Source organism: Panthera uncia, chromosome B4, assembly GCF_023721935.1.
Source record: "Panthera uncia isolate 11264 chromosome B4, Puncia_PCG_1.0, whole genome shotgun sequence".
NCBI classification, from domain to species: Eukaryota; Metazoa; Chordata; class Mammalia; order Carnivora; family Felidae; genus Panthera; species Panthera uncia.
Window position 1 is genome coordinate 68,878,355 of NC_064809.1, and position 24,076 is coordinate 68,902,430.

A 24,076-nucleotide genomic window follows, 5' to 3' on the forward strand; every position below is an offset into this window, starting at 1 on the left:
TAATATCTCAATTATATTTCAATATAATTAATATTGTCTAAATTATGACTTTGGACAAGTTTTGTGATTATTTTCACCTTCAAATATAAAACCTGAAACAAAGTTGCAATCAATAACTAATGCAAATACTTTACAGAAATTTTCACTTATACGATATTATTTTATACGTATAAAATATCAGAAAATCAGAAGGAAAAATCATCCCAGTGACAGATAACTATAGTACCCAATCATCTGATTAGTTTTCTTCAATAATAAGATTTGATGAACAATCATTACAAACATGCCAACATTAGTTATTGAACTCAGGTTTATTTTGCTGTAAGAGTAAATGTAAATTTTTAAATTTTTATTTAAATCCAAACGAGTTAACATATAGTGTAATAATGGTTTCAGCAGAATTTAGTGATTCCATCACTTACATATAACACCCAGTGCTCATCCCAACAAGTGCCCTCCCTAGTAAATGTAATTTTTATTCAAAATGTAAGCACTATCTATAGTTAAAAACAAAACAAAACAGGAAAAACTCTCAAGTTTAAATTTTGTAATTTATTTTCTTAGCTTTCTAATAGTATAGTTGTGTGTACTACAAAGGGGTAATGAACATTTCTGATTCTTCTATAAAATCCGTTTAGCAATTAGAACTCATCTAAACAGTTCCTTGGGGTCATCATTGTAAGTTTACTTTTTCTTAATGTCTTTATACAAATCACAACAACTAGGACATTACTTTTGTAAGATTGTATGGCACATTCCAAGATGAAAACCCCACTCTTGTCCCCTGGGAGCCTACATCCAGAGTCATGAGCACCTGCCTCCCTGGATGGAACAAACTAGAAAACTATTTAGTGTGGGTAGACCATAAAAAGTTTAGAAGGTCAGAAAAATGACGAAAGCATACCTTTCAAAAATATTGACTTTTAAGGCATTGCTATGGTAACATTTATAAAATTCTTAAAATCAAGTGTCAGCAGAATAGCAGGATTTACCATTTCAAGTTTCTACAAATGTTCTGTGCTAGTTGTGGGAGTTAATAGAAATAAAGCCAAGAAGTTTGCTTTTAAGTAGGGTTATAATGGTCTGAAAAGGACAGAGAACTCTCAGATGAGAAATAAAAAAAGATCTATGAATGCTTTGATAAGGAAAAGTCAGAGTTGAAATTAAAAGAACAATACCCGTTGAACATATTTACATCTATTTATCATATGTAATAAAAGTTGTGAAGCAAGAATGTTTTAGGGATTAATTTTAGTGAATTTAAGCTAATTTCAAAATTATCTTAATTAGATTAAAATGAATTCTTTGTGTTAAAATTTAAGGTGGGGTTTAATAGTTTTTACTATTGGGAAGTAGAGGGTAGAATAAAAGGGCATGGGATTTGGAATCAGACACCTACATTTGAGTGTCCATTGTCAGCTGAGCAACGTTGGGCTAGGTGCTTAACCTTGCTGATCTTGTTTTCTCACAATAAGGTGGCAATGATACCCACCTCAGGGTAGTTGTGAGATTAAAGGATAACATATGAATAACCTAAAACACTGCTTGACACAAGACTCAAAATGCATATTAAACTTCCATTCCCCTTTTTCTTCCTTTCCTAATCCTTAGGAAATACAAACTGGTGAAAATACAATCTATGGCATGGATTTCTCTATGAAACACTTGAATAGAACATGGAGGTTGTTCAAGGCACATACATTTAGAATTCATTCAGCGATGAGATAGAAGGATAATCACCCCAATGGAATTCCAATAAGATTCTATCTTGTTCTCCCTGAAAAACAAACTCTGCTTACCTAGACACTGAAAAACACACCAGACATACCTTAAGTTATTGTCACAGTGGGCATGAGGTAGAGAAACAGGAAGGGAAGGCAAATAGACATCTGGTTAAAAAAATAAACAACCAGATTCAGTTAAAAATGGTGGTGTGACCATATGTATTCATTTCCCCTCCCTCAATCCCACAAAGTCAGAGTGAATCAAATAGATTTCAGTAACTTTGGAAGATCTAAAGAGGATGAAGGGAATGAAGAAGACCAATAGGAAGGAAGACAAACTCGTACCTTCAGGGCCAAGAGGCTCAGCACTGGATACACTCCTCATTGGCCAGATCAGAGGCTTCTCTGAAGAAATTAAATGGGGTGGGGGGTGGGGAGGGAGGCTCTTGAATTGGAGATGATTGATGAAAAAATAATGGAATTCCACACGTTGAACTCTTAAGCCTTACTTAGCCTCTCTGCCCATATTTCTCTTGCTCGCAGGTAGGGCATTAGAGGGTCCTTCTCTGAGAAACTGGATCTCCAAGAGAACAGACCTTCAAGAACTGACTGACAGGGAAACTCAGTCAATAAACTCTATGCAAATGCAGAGTTTCCAATCAATTCTCTAGTGCCTTATTTTTAAATAATAAGGAGCTGCAGAAAATCATCAACTTTTGGAGGAAATCGTCAATAGGAAAACCAGAAAACCACTCCCACCCTCACCCTAAAGAAAGTGTATGAAGGTTAAAGAGATAATCAGGAATTGCCCCTCAAAAAAACTGTAATTAATATAAGAAAATAGATGTTGTATGGAAGAAATAAGAGTAGAATACTATGACCCCAAAGCAATTAGAATGGAAAGAAAAACCTCTGATAATTAAAAACATAACTAAAATAACTCAAGAGAAGGTATAGATACTGACAGTTTCCCAGTGTGTGAAACCAAATGACAAAGATAGGAGAATAAAAAGAGAATTAGAGGATAAATCCAAGAATACCAACCTTCCACTAGAATGAGTTCAATAAAACCACTGCATAGAAATTATTTAAAAAAATACAACCAATTTTCTGATTACAAGTATCCTTAATGTTAGGGCCCACAAAATGGCTAGAAAACTGAATTTTAAACATATAAAGTCACCTCATCATGAAATATTAGAATGACAGGGATAAAGATACCAAAAGCCTCAGCAACAAAAGTATAAACATAAGGGCACAAAAAACAGATTAGATTTCAGAATCACTAGATCTCAATAAATAGGTCAGAATGCTAGAAGATGCCTTACAAATTCTAAGGTAAATTTTATTTCACTCATGTGTAAGATCTAAGAAACAAAATAAAAAGATAAAACAAGACAAAGGGAAAAAAAAAAAGCCTGCACACCAGACTCTTAAATATACAGAACAAAATGGTGGTTGCCAGAGGGAGTGGGTGGGAGAATGGGTGAAAGAGAAAGGGGATTAAGAGGTACAAACTTCCAATTACAAAATATGGAAGCTACAAAAAGTACAGCACACTAATTTGAAAAGATATATGCACCCGTATGTTTACTGCAGCATTACTGACAATAGCCAAGATATGAAAGCAGCCTAAGTGTCCATCCATAGATGAATGGATCAAGACGTTGTGTGTATACACACTAGAATGTTACTCAGCTATAAAAATGAATGAGATATTGCTTTTGCAGCAACATGGATGAACCTAGAGGGTGTAACACTAGGTGCAAGAAGTCAGACAGACAAATACCATATGATTTCACTCATATGTGGAATTTAGGAAACAACAACAAAAAAAAGGAGACAAAAAAAACCCCACTCAAATACAGAGCATTGGTGGCTGCCAGAAGGGAGGTGGGTGGGGGGATGGGTGAAATAGATAAAAAGGATTAAGAGTACACTTATTGTCATGAGTACTAATGTATGAAATTATTGAATTGTGTTACACGCCTGAAAATATAACACTGAATGTTAATTATACTTAAAAATTATGGAAAAAAATTGAGGGAAATTATTCTCAAACTAGAATTCTATAGCCATTCAAATTATTAATCAAATATGAAGATTGATTAAAGCTTCAGGTTTACAAGATGGAAAAGTGTTCTGTCTCATTTTTTTTTTAATTTTTTTTAATGTTTATTTTTGACAGAGAGAGAGGGAGAGACAGAGCATGAGTGGGGGAGGGGCAGAGAGCGAGGGAGACACAGAATCCAAAGCAGGCTCCAGGCTCTGAGCTGTCAGCACAGAGCCCGATGCGGGGCTTGAACTCACAGACGGTGAGATCATGACCTGAGCTGAAGTCGGATGATCAACTGACTGAGCCACCCAGGCGCCCCCTCATTTTTCTTAAGAAGACATGGGTAAAAGTGTTTCAGAGAGTAACTTTCTAAAAAATTTTTAAATGTTTATTTTTGAGAGAGAGAGACACAGAGCGTGAGCGGGAGAGGGGCAGAGAGACAGGAATCCAAAGTAGCTCCGGGTCCTGAGCTGTCAGCAGAGCCCAACCTGGGGCTGGAACTCACAAACTGTCAGATCATGACCTGAGCCGAAGTCAGACTCTTAACTGACTGGGCCACCCAGGCGTCCCTAGAGAGAGTAAATTTTAAAAAGAAATATGTGAGGCACAAAAAAGTCAAAATTGAAGATGAGTGAAACGACTTTCACAGGATCAGAGACTGGTACGACAGGGTTAAGTCCAGATGAAAGGAGGAAGATTTTATTTTGGAGGGAGATCTCTGCAACAAGTCTAGGTAAAAGGAAATATCTGGGCATTTTAGAAAAAAAAATGTTCATGGAGATTTTACATACCTACCTGTTCAGGTACTTGAAAGAAAGAATAGTGATTGAACGTTAAAAATCTAAGCAAATTTTTAAGCAAAGCCAAATTAACTCCAGGGAAATTAAAGAGTTCTGTAAGAAAGGAGTACTTCAAAGTACACTACAGTGTAGACACTGGCAGAAGGTGTAGTATTAACTGAAATTTATTTGGAAGATAGGCTTATAGGATTATAGAATTATTGGTCATTTAAGAGAGTTAAAGTCTTGGGGAGCCTGGGTGGCTCAGTCAGTTGAACGTCCCGACAGGTCATGATCTCACGGTTGACGATTTCGAGCCCCGCATCGGGCTCTGTGCTGACAGCTCAGTGCCTGGAGCCTGCTTTGGATTCTGTATCTCCCTCTCTCTCTGCCCTTCCACGCCACCCCCCCCCCCCCCCCCCCATGCTCTGTCTCTGTCTCAAAAATAAACATTAAAAAAAAAAAGTTTGAGAGTTAAAGTCTCAACCTCTATTAAATGAAGCCAATAGGTGATGTTTTTTGATGCATCAAGAAATAGCAGAAAAAGCCTATTAATTGGAAATATGGAAGAAAACAAATCAAAGGATTTAAAGATTATTTCTGGGGCAGGAAACACTGTACCAGGAGATAGCTTTTTTTAATCAACATTTTAGCACCATATCTTAACTATGTACACATGTCACATCAATAAGACTATTCAAAACTATAATCAGTGATATTTGGCTCATTAATGGAGATTAAGGGCAAACTGGAGAGTTGTTTCTAAAGGTATGTTCTAGAGCTCTAGATCCACCCTGTTGGGGACACTAGTAGGTACTTTATAAATACATGGAAGGCATACTTCTTGATTTACTTGTGATATGAAAGTTGAGAGAACTTAATTAAAAGTCAGATATGAGATTTAAATTAAAAAACTAAAAAAAACCCTCAGATATGAGAATTAAAGAGTAAATGAATTGAGGCTATTAGGGAAGAAATAAAAGTACATCTTGGCTTAAAAATATTTACTGCTAAGGATAAAATGATTAAGACAATCATCACATGTGATACATATAGCTTTATACTGATGTAGGATTGGTATAAGAAAACTGGGGGACCACTAAAAACAAATTCGAGGGATACCTGGGTGGCTCAGTCAGTTAAGTGTCAAACTCGATTTCAGCTCGGGTTATGATTCCAGGGTCATGGAATCAAGCCCCACAGCAGGCTCCTCACTAAGCATGGAGCCTGCTTAATGTTCTCCTCGCTCTCTTTTCTCTCTCCTCTCTCCTTCCCTCCCTCCCTCTGCCTCTCCGCTCACTCATGCTAAAATAAAACAAATTTGATGCAATACTGAATATATTGGGTGCAACATTCACACCAAGGGGGGCATTATTCTTTACAGCTATTCCTTACAGTTGACCATTTTGCTAACAAATTCTAAATGCCAGATTTTGAGAGTAATAACAAAGGAGACCGGGATGGTTAAATAGGTACATTTAACCAGGAGAACAGATGAATGGTTGTCTTCAAATATTTGTCCTGTGGAGGAGGAATTTAATACATTCTTACTTCAGTGTGCAGAAAGAATTACAGGTGAATATTTCATATATATCAGTCTCAGCTCAAAATGAAGACCAATCATACTTTTCCTGTGCTGTGCAGTATGGTCTCCAATTTAAAGATTTGCTAGACATGAAAACTATGTATACTTCAGTTGAGAAAATTGTTGAATTTATGCTTCGTGTAGAAGGATAAAAAAATTGGAATTCTCTCCCAATTTTAAAGATGTGATACCAAAAAAAAAAGAGAAAGTGGTTTTCAAATATTTTAAGAATCACAATTTAACTCTTTAGATATGTATGTAATGGATTGATAAAAAGTCTATTATTTGCTCAAATGAGAAGATACAAACTTCACACCTGAATTATTGGGCATCTTATTACTGAGCATCTTTGATAAGAAGAATATGCCATTCTTTAGTTCTCAAGAATTATTAAATAAATCTGGTTTATATTGCCTTTTACTATGACATCAATTACCTGAATGAAATCCTGACGTTATTCCCAGGCTTCAAAATATCAGTTTCTGAGAAAATAGGCTTCCAAAAAGAATCTGCTTTTTATTATAACCACAAGCTAAGATCTTTCTAATTTCTCTTTTAAGTTCTCTAGAGTTTTCCTGAGCATTAAAAATATATGAAAAAACATTTTCCCAATGTATAAGTGAGACTTACAAGTTTTCCCCATGTTTTGACTTAAAAACTATAAAATATTCTCATAGTTGGAAAGTGACAAAAATCTAAATATTTCATAAAATGCAAAAAAATCTCCAAAGCTGTCAATATAAACCATAATCTTAACTGACCTACATTACTGTATCTAAATAAAGGGAATACCTTAATAAAATTGGATATTGGGATGATTTTCATGCATAAATTATTTTCTAGCAAAAATAGCTAGAATTCCTACCAAAATATGCCCACACATTAAAGATGTTGAATTATAAGAATACTAAACCTAAGAACAGAAGCACATTTATGTACTGAACAAGTGAATAAATACTATGTCGAGAAAAACTTGTGAGCAACTGTATATGAAGATCTTTTAAATATGCAATGTTTTATCTGAATGAGATAGAGTTGAATTTTGTTCTACAAAAATAACACAGAGGAAAGCTTCATGTAACAGAGCTCTTTCTTCAAGATTTTTGTTGTTGTTCTGCTGCTGTGGGGTGCCCTGTGGATCAACAGAGATAAGGGCCTCTTCCTGGTTTCACCTGAAATTGAGAACTTGCCTATCTCAGCAGAGAGGCTGGCATGGAGGTGGGAGCCCATATGAGCTACTGTGTTTGAGCCTGTTCCCGGACACTTAAGAAATGCCGGGAGTGAGGACGGAGCCATGCCTGATTAATTTCCATATTACTAGACATGAAAATCTTGCCAAAGCCCAGAAATCAACAGTAAAGAACTTTCCATCAGATGGAAAAATAGGAACTCTCTCTGGTGGCAGAATAGGGAGTCATTTTTTATTAATGTGGGAGTATAAATTTCCTTTTATTCTTTCATTCTCCTAAAAATATATCATTTACACAATATAATTTGCGTCTTAATTTACACTATATATTTTAATGTTTTATTTATTTTTGAGACAGAGAGAGACAGAGCATGAACGGGGGAGGGTCAGAGAGAGGGAGACACAGAATCTGAAACAGGCTCCAGGCTCTGAGCTGTCAGCACAGAGCCCAACGAGGGGCTTGAACTCACGGACCGCGAGATCATGACCTGAGCCAAAGTCGGCCGCTCAACCGACTGAGCCACCCAGGCGCCCCTACACTATCTTTAATTCTTACCCTATACTTAATGGTCTAATTAATCATACAAAATGGTTTCTGGTTCTACCTATCAATTATATTTGGGTTTAGGATAAAATCTACTGTAACAGAATAAAACTTTCATAAATAGATGTTTATACCCTGAAAAAAATTACAAGCTAGTAATAGAAATGATACTACTGTGAGTCTTGTTCTGACAATTTTAATAATTGCACCAAAGTTACGTTCCACGGAAATCTAAATGTTTGATACAATATTTTCAATTATGTATATTTTGGAACTAGTGTTGGAACTATAGTATTTGCTGTTAAATAAAATCCCATTAAAAGGAACATTTGTCCCAAAAATAAATGATAATCATCTCTACCTGTTGTAATGAGCATTGGGTATTGTATGTAAGTGATGAATCACTAAATTCTGTACTTGAAACTCCTATTGTATGCTAACTGGAATTTAAATAAAAATTTGAGGAAAAAACAAAAAAAATATAGCTCAAAAAAAAAGGCATTTATATCTGCCCAACTTTTTGGCCTTCTCTAAAATTCTTACATAGGACTCATATTTTTATCAGCTCATAAAATGTTTAATTTATAATTCACATAAAGCCTTATTTCATATTTAGTTTACATAATTATTAATATATTTAGATTTCAAATCATATTGAAAAGACCCAAGTAAAACCAATATTTGTCATAAAAGAATTTCAACTTGCTTCAATAATATCTAGTTTGTTTTCATTGCTTTTTCTTATACTTGGTTTTTTCGTACTCCATCATTAAAATCATTTCCAGATAGTAAGCAACAGCAGTACGTTTATCGGTATATTGATACATTAAATACTTGTGTGCTTTAATGAAATAAAAATGCTACAAAATGTCTACCTTCCAAGACACAGGATATTAAGAGTTCCAAAGCCTTCCATGTGTGTCTCACAACAGCACCCTTCCCTCCTTTTTTAGGGACAACTGCAACCCCTAGTGTTTATTAATTATATCCTTCCTTTTCTAGTTTTAAAATTATGTCTGTTGTATCTGTAAAGTTTCAAACTGGAAAGGAAAACCACTGTATTATGAAATATGAATTATATTATACAAATTAGCCCTTATACAATTGTGGGAGGGGATGAGGAAGGAGAAGTCCAAAAAGGATCAGAAAAACTAACCGACAATATTTGGCATTAAGATGTCAGAGCTGGCAGGATGCTAGGCACTTCCAGCTACTAGAAGTACAAAGAGGCTTGGTGGAAAATTCCAAGGAAGGTTATTAGCTCTTGGGGTTATTGCTTCATGTATAATATGCATGTAAATTTCCTCCATATATTCTATAGGCTGGTAACTCACTTCCTTTTAGTGCTGAATAATATTCCATTGCCTGAATATACCACAATTTATCCACTCACCAACTAACGGAAATTTTTGTTGCTTCCAATTTTTGGCAATTGTAAATAAAGCTACTGTAAACAAAGTATGCTTTTTAGTCTTTACTAGCTGTAAGATGTAATATCGAATCTCCTGATCCATTCCTATTGTTCTCCACTGTAGCAAGTGCTCTGTAAATATCCCTAACACACAGTAACCACACGTAAATATCTATTGAATGAATTAAATAGAAATTCCCAAAGATTCTAAATGGAAAAGGCTGATAATATCAAGTGTTGACAAGGATGCGGATAACTAGAATTCTCATTCAACCATCCTCAGAAAATATTTACTAAACCCAAGCCTGTGCATACAGGCAGATTCAACTCCTGTCTACATATCGAACAGGTCTGCATACATGTTGGCCAAAACACAGGCGAGAAATGTTAACAGCATTATTTGTAAGTCTCAAATTTAAAACAACATATACAACAAATTGTATATTCATACTAGATTGCAATGACAAATCACAATTACAACATGAATCTCAATTTTGTGACTCTCAATTTATCCAAGTTCTATCCATGTAAGGTTCAAAGGCAGACAAACTTATCTATGATATTTTATGTCTGAATACAGGTTACCCTCGTTGGGGGGGGGGGGGCAGTGACTACAATAGGGTATATGGGGAATTTCTAGGGAGTGGATATTGATTTGGGTGCTGACTACACAGGTGCGTTCACTTTGAAAATTCATCGAACTGGATCTTTAAAATTTTGCTGGATAGGGGTGCCTGGGTGGCTCAGTCGGTTAAGCATCTGACTTCGGCTCAGGTCATGATCATGCAGTCCCTAAGTTTGAGCCCCGTGTCAGGTTCTGTGCTGACAACTCAAGGCCTGGAGCTGCTTTGGATTCTGTGTCTCCCTCTCTGCCCCTCCCCTGCTCGCACTCTCTCAAAAATATTTAAAAAAATTAAAATTTTGCTGGATGTCACATTTCCATAAAAGTTTACTTAAAAAAACCCTAGTCCAAATTGATTTCTCTTATACTAGAGTATAACTTGCTTTAGATCTTATTTCAGATTGTTCAATGTGTTATTAGCCTTATACAATATTAGGGTTTTTAGCTCTTGAAGTAAAAGAATTATTGGGTGCGTGATATTAAGCAAAATACATCAAGTATTTAGGTAATGGGCCTGAATGACAACCACCTTACCTATTGTTCCATTTAACTCTAAAAACCGTTTTTTGGTAGTCACTGTTTTTATGCCAAGAAAATTAAATCTTGTTTCTTGACATGTTAACTTGCCATAGCACACGCAGTGAATTCATAGGAGTCTTGATCCAAACCTAGACATTCTACCACCACAATGGTACTCCATACCACAAGATCTAGGATAAACTTAATATGTAAATTGCAGAAGGCTTGAGATTAATGACCTCTCTCCAAACTCTTCTGGTAAAAGAAAGTTTACATTTCTCTTGGTGAAGTCAAGAATATATTCCCTTGTGTAAGACTAATACAAAACCAGCTTATGCACCATCAAATGCACCATCAATCTGCAGTTTGTAACCCTAGGGCTCTCAAAGTAACTTCTCGACTGAGAAGACTTGATGGACTTTTCTCTTTATTCTCTGGACAATAAATTTCTTCACAGGATGTTCTCTTGTGTATCTTTTCCTTCCATCCTCCAAATGCCATCTCACCTTTTGACCAAAAATAGTCCCATCAATACCTCTACTGGCTCCTTCCCCACAACTTGAATGTTGTAACTATACATATGTAAATAACTGAATGGTCCCTAAATCATCACCCTTAAAAAGATCCCCCTCTTAGACTTCCCATCTCCAACCTGTCTTATTTTCAATGTGCTTATATTTTATGATGAGGATTGTCTGATAATCTTCCTAGAACACAGCTTTCACACCCACTCTGAAAAATTCAATGATTTAATATATTTACAGAATGTTTAAATTTTTAAAAATCTCAAACATGATCCCTATTGATCCTCCATGATAGAATCTCAAGTCGTATTTTTTTCAAGATTTAAATGCCATTTAGTTCACAGTGTGGTATTAGTTTCATATGCACAATTTAGTGATTCAACACTTGCATACAACACCCAGGGCTCATCCCAAGTGCCCTCCTTAATCCCCATCACCTATTTAACCCATCTCCCCACCCACCTCCCCTCAGGTAACCATCAGTTTGTTCTGAGTCCATTTCTTGGTTTGCCTCTTTTCCCCCTACCCCACGTTAATATTTCTTAAACTCCACATAGAAGTGAAATCACATGGTATTGGTCTTTGATTGCCCAAGTCATATTTCCAAACCTCCTCTCTGAAATGAGCCAGTTTCTGGTGTCTGGCATTGCTAAGGAATGGTCTCCTACCCAAGTTCTACCCATCAAGGCCAATACCTGCAACTGAAAGTATACTTCCTGACTTCCCCTAACAGGTTTCTGCCTTATTTGGGTGGTGGTTTTTTTTTTTTGCATGAATTGTGGAGGCCCTTGAGAAGATATTATCTTTAATTTTCTACAATTCCTAACCTAGTGCCTGATACAGCCAGCCTTTTAATGATCTTGAATGGATAGAGGATTTTTTTTTTTGGCAGTTCAGTGGCACCCATTCCCTTCATAGTTACTTCCACCATCTGAGTTTCCCCGGGTCACAACTGCAAAATAAAAACCCAGGAAAATAAAAATTCAGGACAGTCTTAGAAGATCACTTTAGAACTTCGTTAACAACTGGTAGAACTCATATGGGCTACCAAAACTTTGCAGTATTTCATCTCTCACAAATATGTATCATGATGTAGGAGACTTAGTACAAAGGTCCCATTACAATATGATGTGATAAAGTACCTTCTTAAACACATCCTACTAGATTTAGGGTTGAGGCAAACTGGTGCAGGAGCTTAAGAATAATCTTGGGGATGGGAGAGGGAGTACAACCAGGAAGCAGATGGTATCTATGGAAATAAAGGTAACTCCAATCTGCTGTAATTAGGAAGTTTTAGGGAGGTTACTAAACTTTAGATAGTCATAGATTTCTATGAGGCATGAAGTCTTTTACAAGCCTGAGGTGGCAAGGTGATTCAACGGAGCACTAACAAAATTTCTTACAATTTGTTGATATTTGTTTGCCAACCTGACACATAACCTACTTTAGGTATCCTGATGGATCTCTCTGCCATTCTGCTTTGGGTACCACCTGCAGTTCATACCTGCCAACTTAAGATGATAAGTGGATTATATGTATAGACCCAACACTCAGTCATGACAAACCTTTGTTTTAGGCCCACAGAGTTTTGCTGGTTGTGTTCAAATTAGTAATTCATCTTTACGAGCCCCTTTGATAATCCATTACAAAAAGGCTTGTTCCAAATTTTTCTATAATGAGTGTAATACCTACTACTTTAAAAAACAGACCCATAATTTTTCCTTTAGACACCTAAGAATGGAAGAGCAATGGTTTTTGGAAGTTTCTTCTTCTTAGAACATTTTTAAACATTTGAAGTGTTTCTAGTATTATGTGATTTGTTACCATGAACAATATGTCAACTATCAAATTTTTCAAATGTATATTTTTAAAGTTTTCAAGCAAAATTTTCTGATCTGTTTAAATGGCATCCAAATCTTTTGAAGTTTGAGTTTTAACACTATTTGTTAAAGCAAAAATACAAAGTTACAAAACACCACAAGAATCATCCAATTAAAAATGGGCAGAGCACCTGAAGAGACATTCTTCCCAAGATGACCAACAGGCACATGAAACAGTGTTCAATATCGCTTATCAGGGAAATCAAATCAAAACCACAAGGAGATGTCACCTTACACTTATCTTTTTGATACAAGTCTTTTTGATAAGTGTTGGCTCAGGCATGGAGAAAAAGGAACCCTTGTAAACTGATGCAGCCACCGTAGAAAATAGTATGGAGGGTCCTTGAGAGATTAAAATAGAACCACCAAAAGATCTGGTTATTCCACTATTGATATTTGTTCCCTCCAAAATGAAAATATTAATTCAAAAAGCTATATGCATCCTTAGGTCTATTGAAGCATCTACAACAACCAATACATAGAAGCTACCTAAGTGTCCATTGATGGATAAAGATGTGGTACATACACACAATGGAATATCACTCTGCCATAAAAAGGGTAAGATCTTGCCATTTGTGACAACATGGAGGGATCTAGAAGGTATCATGCTAAGCCAAAGAAGTCAAGGGCAAATGTTATGATACTTACATGTGGAATCTTAAAAGCAAAACTACTAAGCAGAAACAAACCCATAAATACAGAGGGCAAACCGTGACTGCCTGAGGGGGAAGAGGCAAAATGGGTGAAAGGAAGTAGTGGGTATTGGCTTCCAATTGGAATGAAGAAGTCCCTCAGATAAGGAATACAGTCAATAGTGTTATAATAGCACTGTATGTGACAGGTCATAGCCACACTTGTGGTGAGCACAGCACAGTATAGAGCTGTAGAATCATGGTAGTGTACTCCTGAACCAATACCCTGTGTCCACTCTATTGAAATAAATCAAAATTACAAACTTGAAAAAATACAGCATTCTAGTACTTTTCAAGAGCTGAAAGACATTATAGAAAGTGAAAATTTGTTACAATTTTTTTTGTATAATCGGTAATTATACTTAAAGTCAGTTACTAATATACAACAGAAACACCCAGTAATAAACTTTTTTCTGTAAGAAGGTATGTATTTCCATGAAATAATTTTTTCAGCTATGGAAGCTACGGAAGTCACATATTGGGATAAACCAGAGTTTTGAACTTCTGTAACAGTGTTGAACCAAGATTTTCAAAACTAATGAAACACCATCCTACTTTTTTATTTTGAGCCAGGACAAGCAGGGAAGAGGCAGAGAGAGAGGGAGACAGAGAATCTCAAGAAGGCTCCATGCTGCCAAAGCAGAGCCCAGTGTGGGGCTGGAACCCACAAAGCCACAAGATCATGACCTGAGCTGAAACCAACTCAGATGCTTAACTGAGCCAGCCAGTACTCCCTTAAAATTTTTTTTTAATTCCAGTCTCATTAACAAAGTGTTACATTCATTTCAGGGATACGATAGTGTGATTCAACGATTCCATACTTCATCCAGTGCTCATCACAAGTGTACTCCTTAATCCCCATTATCCTACCCCTTTTTAAAAATGTAATTACTCCTGAGGCCCCTGGGTGGCTCAGTCAGTTAAGCATCCAACTTCAGCTCAGGTCATGATCTCCCAAAGTCCATGAATTCAAGCCCCACGTTGGGCTCTGTGCTGACAGCTCAGAGACTGGAGCCTGCTTCAGATTCTGTGTCTCCCTCTCTCTTTGCCCCTTCCCCACTCCCACTCTCAAAAAAAATAAACATTAAGAAAATATGCATTTAAAGAAATAAAAATGAGATTACTCTAACACTTTTATAGATTTGTAATGTATTTGAGAAATGTTACCTATGATCAAAATAGAGAACAGTCTAGAGAATGTCAAAGAGACTCTTTACAACGTTAATGTCAAAACCTTTGTTGTTCCTGTGATTATATAGGAACTAAAATGGTTTTCTCAAACTACTGAAAGTTGACATACAATTAGGGTATCTAAATGCACTAATATTAACAATGCCTATATATCCTACATAAACAGAATCAGAGTACAGAGATATTGTAGAGTACTGAGAGTATGTTCTTATAAAACATCTAAAAATCTATTTCCAGAGATTCTTAACCATTCCAACCATTATGTCTGGGAATACAGAATTATCAACACATGTCCATTTTAATACAGATGTGTAAAGAAAAACAGAATATCACCATTTCATGTTTTTTTTGAGTTAACATTCTAACTTCATTCAGTATAAAACACAAGTCTCTTATGATCTCATCAGTATATATCTACTTAAATTTTTTCTAGGTTTTCCATTTTAAACTTACAAGGCCCATTTGTGTCTCCAAGATTATTTTCATTCCATCCTCTATCTTGGTGCATGCTCTCCCTTTTGGTGAGACATGAAATCCACCTACATCAAGGAGGCAGATGCCCAAATTATGCAAAAACAATTCTCACATAGGGACTTAGGACACCACGCATTTCTTGCCAGGTTATAATGAAATATATCCTACTAGTTAGGCTTTCTAGAAAAATCTGTCAAAATTATGTTCTCAAGTACAATCCTCATCACTAATTATTGGATAATTACAGTGTATTAAGGTCCCAGTATTATGAGTCTGCAATATTATAAGTCACATAGTTACTGAAATGAAAGAGGAATCCAATTCTGCATTCTGACCATTTGTTTATGTAGTACATTCATCACTAAACTGAAAACTTCTCGTATGCAGGGATTGTGCCTGATTTATCTAGTGCCCAGTGTCTAACCTGTAGGGGATGCACATTACGTTGGTGACAGCCCATGATGTATAGTAGAAAGATATAGTAACAAATGGAAACAGTTTAATACTTCCTGATAAAGTATGTTCAACTATAACGTGGAATAAAATAGGTTTCCAGCTTTTTACTACGGTTATATAGATCTTTTCCAAATATAAGAAAATAAATTACTATAGTTTTACTGAATTCTCCACTCCACAAAGAATTGACAGTTTCTTGAACCATTTCCCGACACATTACCTTTCCCCTGGCTGCTGCTGGCCTTAGGGAGGAGGCAGTAACAAGTTTCTTTCATCCAGAGTGAGAGCCCCAGTGGAAGAAGCCTCCCAATCCCTGCCCTGAGACCCTCAACGTTCTTTTGTTACAGGAGACTGTGAACTTGACAGTATAGATTTACTAGGTATATGCTGGTACCACATGCTCATTGCTAAAAGTGCTTCTCTTGGTTGCATTCTCTGTCACATTAGAGATTACAGATACAAGCCTCTGTATACATTTAAAAAAAGAAACACTTTGGAAGAAAGTCCTAGAATCTAGAAGATTCAAATATCAAGCTGTCTTTTTTTAATGAGTTGTCTCGTGGGAGTGCCTGGGTGGCTCAGTCGGTTGAGCGTCTGACTTCAGCTCAGGTCATGATGTCACAGCTCTGTGAGTTCGAGCCCCGCATTAGGCTCTGTGCTGACAGTTCAGAGCCTGCTTCCCATTCTGTGTCTCCCTCTCTCTCTCTGCCCCTAACCCACTTGCATTCTGCCTCTGTCTCTCAAAAATAAACATTAAAAAAAATCTTTTTTAATGAGTTGTCTCGTTTTTGGAGGAAAAAACAATTCTTAACAAAAAGACAAAAAATAAGTTCTTTAGTTCTGTTGGATCATTAACCCCAGAACACAATGGGATGCCTATTTTCTTACCAAACATGACTTCATTTTATGTAGAGAATAAAAGCATTCTAGGAAAATGAACCCGTTAAAAGAGATAATGGGAAAATAAGTTATTATGAATTTACTTAAAGGGCATTTGCTAGAACAGTTTGACTACATATGTAACATTAATAGACATGCAACAGAAGAGAAAAACAAAACTTTTACTCACCTTTTAAGGACCATCTTGGTCATGAGCACGTCTTTTTTTTACTAAATAATGTGACACCATAAATTTTTATTGTTTATAATATATAGAAATAGAAAAACTTCTAGTATTTAAAATTGATAGCTTAACAATAGATCTTGTTTTTAAAACGCCAATGTTAGTTTCTAACAGATTTAAAATATTAATAGCTTAAAACTCAAATTATTAACACCATGTACTATTCAACAGTTAAATGTTTAATAAGAAATTAATGACTTGTTAATTTAAGAAAAACAGCACCAAGAGAAAAGAGGCTTTCATTACAATACAGGATCTATTCAGAGACTTAAAACATTTCAGGTATTGATCCAAGTAGTAAAAATACAACATACATACGAATTATGCAAAGCACAAAGCCACAACACGTCATTAATAAACAAGGGTTAAAATAGAATCATTTCACATGGACTAATCACAAAAATAGTCATTAAATTAACAGACATATGTTAAGATTTCTTTAATCATGCTCATAAATTACAAGATTTTCCACAAGATGGAGCAAATCTAAATGTGTATTTACAACTTTCTTCCTAGTCACATTTAAATGATTTAACACTTTACAATTTTACTTTAAAAAGAAACGTTTGAGATTTCATGTCATTCCTGTATGTATATGTATACATATACACACAAATTTGTAATTTTCTAACCTAATGTATATGATCTGCTGAAATTAAAGTTACCCTTGAAAGAACATTAACCTGATATGTTAATAAGAGGTATTCTGAAGTTTGGCTAATATGTAGCAACACAAAGAGGTAAAAGGTTATATCTAGTTCTAACAACAACAACAAAAACCATTTCAGATCCCTTAAACTCTTTTAATATAAAAGGCTAATTTAAGGAATAAAATTCTTCATATAACAAAAGAAATCCAGGCACTTTAATATGTGTGTACTTTATACCTGTAAAAAGTGAATAAATAAGTTTGTAAAAACTCTGATATAAACATTGTGATTTTAAAATTTTCATCTTCAATTTCTGAGAAAAAGACACTACGATTCCTCACTAGTGCAGAGTCTGAATTACTCAGTGAGATCCTTTTGGAATAGACACGCAGTAATGAAGAACTGTGTACTTCTGTGTTACTTTTTTGTAACTGGGTATTTTCTTGGTTATTGGTTTTTGTGAGGCTGAAAAAGTTATCCATGCACACAACCTTACTGAACATTCAGGTTTCTCGCTTACAATTTACATACAAAAAGAGCATGACACAAATATATCGGAATACAGTATTAGATGACTTCCAACACAATATATAAACATTGTGTGATACTGTATACCTTAGACTTACACAACGTTCTATGCCAATTGTATCTCAAAGCTGGAAAGAAATTGTGTAAATACGATACCGAGTATGTAGAGAAGGCTGACAAACCTCGTAGGAGGTTTTAAAATACTGAAGAATGAAAAACACTAAAAACTGACCCCAAATGAATATTTATAATTCTAATAGTCTATAACTTTCAGTATTTTATGCCGTATTTGAAAAGCATTATGTTTATTACATAGAGCAGGCATCAGCAAACTTTTCCCAAAAGGGGCCAAACAGTAAATATTTCAGGCTTTAAGAGCCAGTCTCTATTACAATAACTATAGTACCAAAAGCAGCCATGGGTAATACTTTGAAAACAAAAAAGTGTGGATGACTGTTCCTATAAAACTCATTTACAAAAATAGGCAATAGGCCAGATTTGATCTATGGGCCATAGTCTGCTGACCCCTCAAACAAAAAATATCACTGAAACAATTTTAGGTACTTCAGAAATAAATGCCATTACAATTTAACCCTCTAAGTGGTTAGGAGTCTGCTTTCCGAATTGGGACAAAACTCCAAGAAACAATCCATAGCCTTATTAAGAACTAGGCTTGTAATGTCAAAAAAATGAAGGACACCGTAACAGATCTAGTAAAGAGAAGGTGAATTTCCACTAAGATAGTTGACCTAAAAAGCTATCTTTTTATAGTGAGTTCCTATATTATTTCAAATCTCTCCAACTAGACTATAAAACTCCATAGGAGTAAGAAATCGGTCTTGATTTCTGTTATACTACCTGGATATAGATGGTCAATATTTTACTAAGTAAATATGTGAATGCCTTCTATGGCAAAATAGGTTTACGTTAGTTCCAACAAAGTGATGCAGCAGTTTAAGATCCTCCTATAATGTTAAACTTTCCTGTCGTTTTCCATCAGTCACACTGACTACAGAGAGGCATTTCAGCCTGAACTAGAACTTGACCTACTCTTCTAATAGGAATTGGAACTTTTGTTCATATCACATTGTAAAGCTTCGACTTGGGGAAAGCAAACCAAGTGCAGACATCAGGGTTGGATCATAAAGCCAGAGTTATAATTATTTTCCAAGTAAAGAACTGTAGAGCTTTATAGAGACAGACTCACAACAGTTCTTCAGTTGGAAAAAGTATACTTGATTGTTCATGATTTAAAATATGAAAGGTGACCAAAATGTTCATTTCAACATATTTATATATTAATTATTCTTCAAAGCCTGGATATTTGAAATATACTTAAATAAACCAGTCATGAACAATACTTATGAATTTTGTCTATGGCTCCAAAAAAAAAAAAAATAATAAATTAAAACATCCCCAAAACGTAACTCCACACAGTGGAAGATTCACATAAATTACTATACAAATATTTTTCTGTGATGTATGTAACAGACTTTAACAATTCACTTTAAATTTCTCTGTCTTTTAATATTTTCACATTTCCAAACAAAATACTAAGTTTAACAATGATTAAAAAAAAAAAAAGACAGTTTTAAAGAATGTTATTTGCTTTTGGATCAGTTACTAGACATTGACAGACAAAAGCCACGTACAGTTATACACTTAAACAAGACACAGCCTTAATTTGCCATTGTAACAAGCACAATGTTAACATTATTTACAAATGTATACAGTGAAACAATTATAATTAGAGGACAAGCCAAAGATGTACTGGAGGAAAATATGTCCATTAGAATAGTGCTATGGTTCAAAATTCACTTGTAAAAAAATAAATACATCTAAGATTATATATATTACATTACTTGAAATTGAATGGATTCTTCTTCCAAACTATCAAATTTAGTAACATAAGCCAAGATGGCCAGTGATCTGCTTAAAAAATAAGATAGAGTGTGCACCACAATGTATAAAGAAATTAAGGTAAAAGGGTCACAGTAAAACACAACAAAATGGACAAAAATAAGAACACTATCGTACCGACTTCCATGGTCCCCGATGCCATGATACGTCACCAGGGCAAGCATGCACATGACACTGCACCACACTAGGTGGCTTGCTTAAGATCTCACAGTTTTGCTCTTGTGACATTTGGCCATTGGGAAACTGACATATTACGAATCTTGATTTTATTCCTCCTCCACATGTTTGTGTACACTAAAAATAAGAAAATTCAAAACTATGTGGTTTGAAAGACAGTATTATATTGCTTAATTCACTGTTTCATACCTAAGTCGTAATGCTAGAGTTTTCTTCCTGAGTAAAAAAGTGTTAGTTCTATAATTAAAAAACTAGACAAAATTTTGAGAATTATACCATAAGATGTTGCATTAAGATATCAAGGGTCTATAAGGTAGACAAGTCAAATAAAACTGATTTAATAATTAACTACATAATTTATGATCGCCTATCAATAGATACCTGGCTAGCCATGAAAGCTAATAAGATCTAAATTTGTAAACAGGGAAAGATGTTCAGTATGTGTTACATGACAACAGCAGGGGGCAAAGAAGCCCATGTAATATGATTGTCTTTGTGGAACCCACGCAAGAAGAAAAGTCTGGAAGGAAATGTATCAAAAGTTAAAAGTTCTCATCTCTTCGTAATTTCTCATATCGTTTGAGTTTTTACAATGAGCATGCCTAAAGTCAGGAGTAAAAATATCATTTTCATTTTGGAAATGGTAAAAGAACTTTTTAAAATGTACTTGATATTGGCACCTGTTCAGAAATGTATCTTTAATCAATGATTTCCAAATACTCTGGGAAAATATATACTAAAACCCATTAAAAATATTTGACTAGGTGGTTTATTTTGTTCATCTAAAGCCAATATAAGTCTTATTCTTTTTCATGCATAATATAGGTGGAGTTAGTATTCATTACAATGGCTTTAAAAATTATTCTTCCTATCTCCAGTGTCTACAAGAATGCCAGCGTATGAAGTGCTTGATAATTGACCACCTTCTGCTCAGATAATTCACTAAATGAATGGCTCAGTAATAAGACACAAGCATGGCCAATATAGCAATCTAATTTTGTATCTTTAGATCAACCATATTTTCTAAGAAAACAATAATATACTAGTTTTAGAAAGGTATTAGTTTCAGACATATTGGCATGCATAGGAGATTCTGTTAAAAAATCTGGACTAGTTTCCTATTGCAAATGAGTGATTTAGTCTATTAGAAGAACTTGATTTTACTAAAAATAAATCTTTCTGTATAGTATAGTGAAGTTATATCATCCAACAGGAACAGGGTGAAGTACTCAACTTTCAGTCTTCAGAGATGTTATCATCTCTGCAAGTTTAGAAAATGGGACTTACTTCTCCCCAGCTTCCAAAGTTCCACCGCGGACAAGGTCCTGAATCGCAGCGCTTGGACTCTGGGGGCCTCGCGGCCACATCGCAATAACTGGCACTCCGTCCGTTTTCATCCTGGCAGACCACGACTCTGTGCTGCACGCCTCCCGCACAGCTACTGGAGCACTGACAAGGAGGACACACACACACCGGAGACACCGCAGCGTCAAATTACACGGTGAAAAGGCATGGGCATTCTGACTCTCCATTCTAAAATCCCCATCACTGGGACAATCTCAATCGAGAAACCCTGCCAGAAACATGAGCATACTTGAATTTGTCGATGAAAAGGTGCAACAGTAAAGCTGGCAAGAGCAAATTCACCCCGTTCCTGGGTGTGAAGTAAAAAGGAATTAAAGTTTTAAGATCTCACTAGGAAGGAATTAAAAAAAAAGAAAAAGATCAAGTCTCTCAGCTTTGATATTGCTATTTTTTTGTCTCCTAACTTTTATGTAAAATAGGAGCTATAATTGCCTTTTGTAGTTTCATGATTTTCTACCAGCTTACTGCACTCTTCACGTAATTTCTAGGTTTGATTTTTCTTCACAGACATTTGCAGTCTTACCTATTAGAAGCTTCTTTTTATTATAATGCACTCCAACCAGATTGTTTTTAAGTGCATTCTTCTGTAATCATAATATCACATTAGTGTATAATTCAGTAAGAACTCTGGGGATTTGTAATTTGCATCAAAAATCGCTTAATCCTTTTACGATTTAAACTATTGATCTTCAGATAAATTTCGCATTAAAAGTATTTGATGTCATTACATACCTATCTGTTAAAAGGCTATAACAAAATTAGAGAATTAATATAACTCAATAGAGACGGCTTACTGATCCCCACGGTCCTGTTCTCCATTGATTTCCGCTGATTGACAGATGGACCCTCTGATTTTGATTATCTTCTGGTTTGTGAGTTAATGGAAAATTCCTGCCTGGAAAATGGCTTGGCTGCTCAGAGGAACTTGGAAAGTGACTGTACATGGGTGGGCAGGCTGCCAGGTTACATTCTTGTTCGATCAAAGGGCGAATTGCAGGGTCACAGTAATTCTCATTAATTGGCTGATGGTAGTTGATGCATAAAACTTGTCGAGTTGTTTTTCCATGGCCACAGGAAGCTGAACACTGATCACAAATTTAGCCAACATTTATAATGTAGTAAATTATATTATTATACTAAATATTAATTTTTTTTCTCCTAAAAATACTTACAGGTGACCAATTCCCAGTTTGCCACTCTCCACAAGGGTTAAAACAGACAGATATCTCAGCAGGTCGGGGTAAATGGGCACAATAGGATTCATCTGCTATTCCATCATAAGCATCACGACAGCTTACATAGCGGGCTTGATTACCTCGTCCACAAGACACAGAGCACTTAAAAAAATAAAAGGATTATACCAACAGGTTACATAGTAGCCCTCCCAAGTAGCTTTTGTTCCAATGTCTAAAACATGATGTTTCTTGGAAAAAAATTGTAAACCGAGTCAAATAGAGTCAGAGCAATGAATCCCCCTTATCAGTTCAGATCATAAATTTCACAAACACTACTTCTTGGGATACTGATTATTATTAGCTAAAAAAGATACAGAAAACATTTCATAAGACAGCTTATTTTAGGGGTGCCTGGGTGGCTCAGTCAGTCAAGCATCCAACTTTGGCTCAGGTCATGATCTCAGTCTGTGAGTTCCAGCCCCACATGGGGCTCTTGCTGACAGCTCAGAGCCTGGAGCCAGATTCAGATTCTGTGTTGTCCTCTCTCTCTGCCCCTCCCCCACTCACATTCTGTCTCTCTCTCAAAAATAAACAAAAATTTAAAAGTCAGCTTACTTTAAGTAACTTTAAACACCTAACAGAGTCTAAATGATCCCATAAATTATTCAGAGAATACGTGAAGCTTACAAATACAGCTTCTAAGTAAGATTAAAGCAAACCATATACTCCAAAGACATTAACGTTTTCAGTCTAGAAAAACATGAATATGTGGATAGCTTAAATGAAGGCTGATAAAAAGCCTAATTTCACATCTGCTTCCTATAAATATTATCATTCCCCTTTTGTGGATTAGAAAACAGACCCAGAAAACTTCCATTTCTTGCCGAGACACAGCACTCCCAAAAGATACAGCAGGATTTAGCCATTACATCATTTCAGAACCCCACGCCACTCATCAAACTACCTGAGAATGAACGCATAACATTCATTTGGCTAACCTAAAGGAACCATTCTGATGTATTATGGAGGCTTTTAGACAAACACTGTACTTCTTAAAGGATTTCACTTACTGGGGTCCAAGAACCATGTCGCCACTGAGCTATCTTTCCCGTGGGAATAGCTGGCAATGAAGTGGCCCCAATTTTAGGGATAACTGGGCAAGGCATAACCGAACAGTCCTGTTCAAAAGAAAAATGCATCTCAAAATATAAGTTCATCACTCTATGTTAAATTCTATACTTCATTTCTTCTTCTGCACGTCTAATTTAAAAAGAGCTGAATTACAAGTTAGTGATGCAAAAGTTTTTATTTTTCAGAAGTACCAAGTACTGTCAAGGGCTCCCAGTGGGTAGTATAAATCTGGATTATAAAGTTTGGATTATCCTGTCTGATGGTTGAAAGGAAAGAAGCAAAACTAGCACTAAGCTGAAATATCCTGAATGAACATAGAACACTATTTTCAAGTAGTACAAAACACTTTAGAACTTCATAT

At 35.5% G+C, this 24,076-nt stretch overlaps 1 protein-coding gene across 1 annotated transcript in view; it reads right to left on the reverse strand.

Moving 5' to 3' along the window:
* ADAMTS20 (ADAM metallopeptidase with thrombospondin type 1 motif 20) overlaps positions 1–24,076 on the reverse strand; it is a 177,174-nt gene that overhangs the window by 51,186 nt on the left and 101,912 nt on the right. The window contains exons 24-28 of the mRNA XM_049625325.1: positions 23,655–23,762; positions 22,582–22,746; positions 22,204–22,494; positions 21,332–21,493; positions 19,985–20,161 (exon numbers count right to left, since the gene is read on the reverse strand). Coding sequence (XP_049481282.1) covers positions 19,985–20,161; positions 21,332–21,493; positions 22,204–22,494; positions 22,582–22,746; positions 23,655–23,762 — 903 coding nt within the window. The remainder of the gene's footprint in view (positions 1–19,984; positions 20,162–21,331; positions 21,494–22,203; positions 22,495–22,581; positions 22,747–23,654; positions 23,763–24,076) is intronic.